Below are 1002 nucleotides of genomic sequence, written 5' to 3'. Positions count from 1 at the left end.
GTGTACACGGTGCGAGTGCCCGAGGACGTGCCCGTGGGCTCCACGCTGCTCAGCGTCACCGCCACCGATCCCGACGAAGGAACCAACGGCGAAGTGATGTACTCGTTTAGAAAACTGACAAACGTAGTAACGAAATTCTTCCACTTAGAACCCAACATGGGAGCGATCAACCTACTGAAAAACCTGGACTTCGAGGAAGGAAACTCATACGAACTAGAGGTTCAGGCACGAGACGGCGGAGGCCTTTTCGACACGGCGAGGGTGTCGATCTCGGTGACGGACGTGAACGACAACGCGCCCGAGATTTCGGTGCGGTCGGCGCTGAGCGAGATCTCGGAGGACGCGGCGCCGGGGACGGTGGTGGCCCTGCTGCACGTGCAGGACCGCGACTCGGGCGCCAACGGGGAGGTGCGGTGCAGCCTGGGCGAGAGCGTGCCGTTCCGTCTGGAGCGGGCGCTGGACGACTACTACAGCGTGGTGACGGCGCGGGAGCTGGACCGCGAGCGGGCGTCGGAGTACAACGTGACGGTGCGGGCGGCGGACGGCGGGTCGCCGGCGCTGCGGAGCGGCGCGGTGCTGGCGCTGCGGGTGCTGGACGTGAACGACAACGCGCCGGTGTTCGCGGAGGCGCGCTACAGCGCCCGGCTGCCCGAGAACAACGCCGAGGGCGCGCTGGTGCTGACGGTGCGCGCGTGGGACGCGGACTGGGGGCAGAACGCGCGCGTGCGCTACCGGCTGCGGGAGGGGCGGCTGCGGGGCGCGCCGCTGTCGTCGTACGTGTCGGTGCAGGCGGAGACGGGCGCGCTGTACGCGCTGCGCTCCTTCGACTACGAGGAGGTGCGCGAGGTGGAGCTGTGGGTGCGGGCGGAGGACGGCGGCGCGCCGCCGCTGAGCAGCAACGTGTCGGTGCGGCTGCTGATCGCGGACGAGAACGACAACGCGCCGCAGGTGCTGTACCCGCCGGCGGCGGCGCAGGGTCCGGGTCCGGGGTCGCGCTCGGGC

General features: G+C 69.6%; 1 protein-coding gene across 1 annotated transcript; it reads left to right on the top strand.

Annotated features, from left to right (window-relative positions):
- Positions 1–3: 3 nt before the first annotated feature.
- On the top strand, positions 4–999 carry LOC104915506 (protocadherin gamma-A5-like; the record flags this gene model as incomplete). Its single annotated transcript, XM_010726415.2, has 1 exon — positions 4–999. A coding segment is annotated over one exon (996 nt), but the record flags the coding sequence as incomplete, so codon positions are not given.
- Positions 1000–1002: the final 3 nt, after the last annotated feature.

Source organism: Meleagris gallopavo (genome assembly GCF_000146605.3).
Source record: "Meleagris gallopavo isolate NT-WF06-2002-E0010 breed Aviagen turkey brand Nicholas breeding stock chromosome 15 unlocalized genomic scaffold, Turkey_5.1 Chr15_random_7180001869677, whole genome shotgun sequence".
NCBI lineage: Eukaryota > Metazoa > Chordata > Aves > Galliformes > Phasianidae > Meleagris > Meleagris gallopavo.
This window is presented reverse-complemented; position numbering and strand designations above follow the sequence as displayed.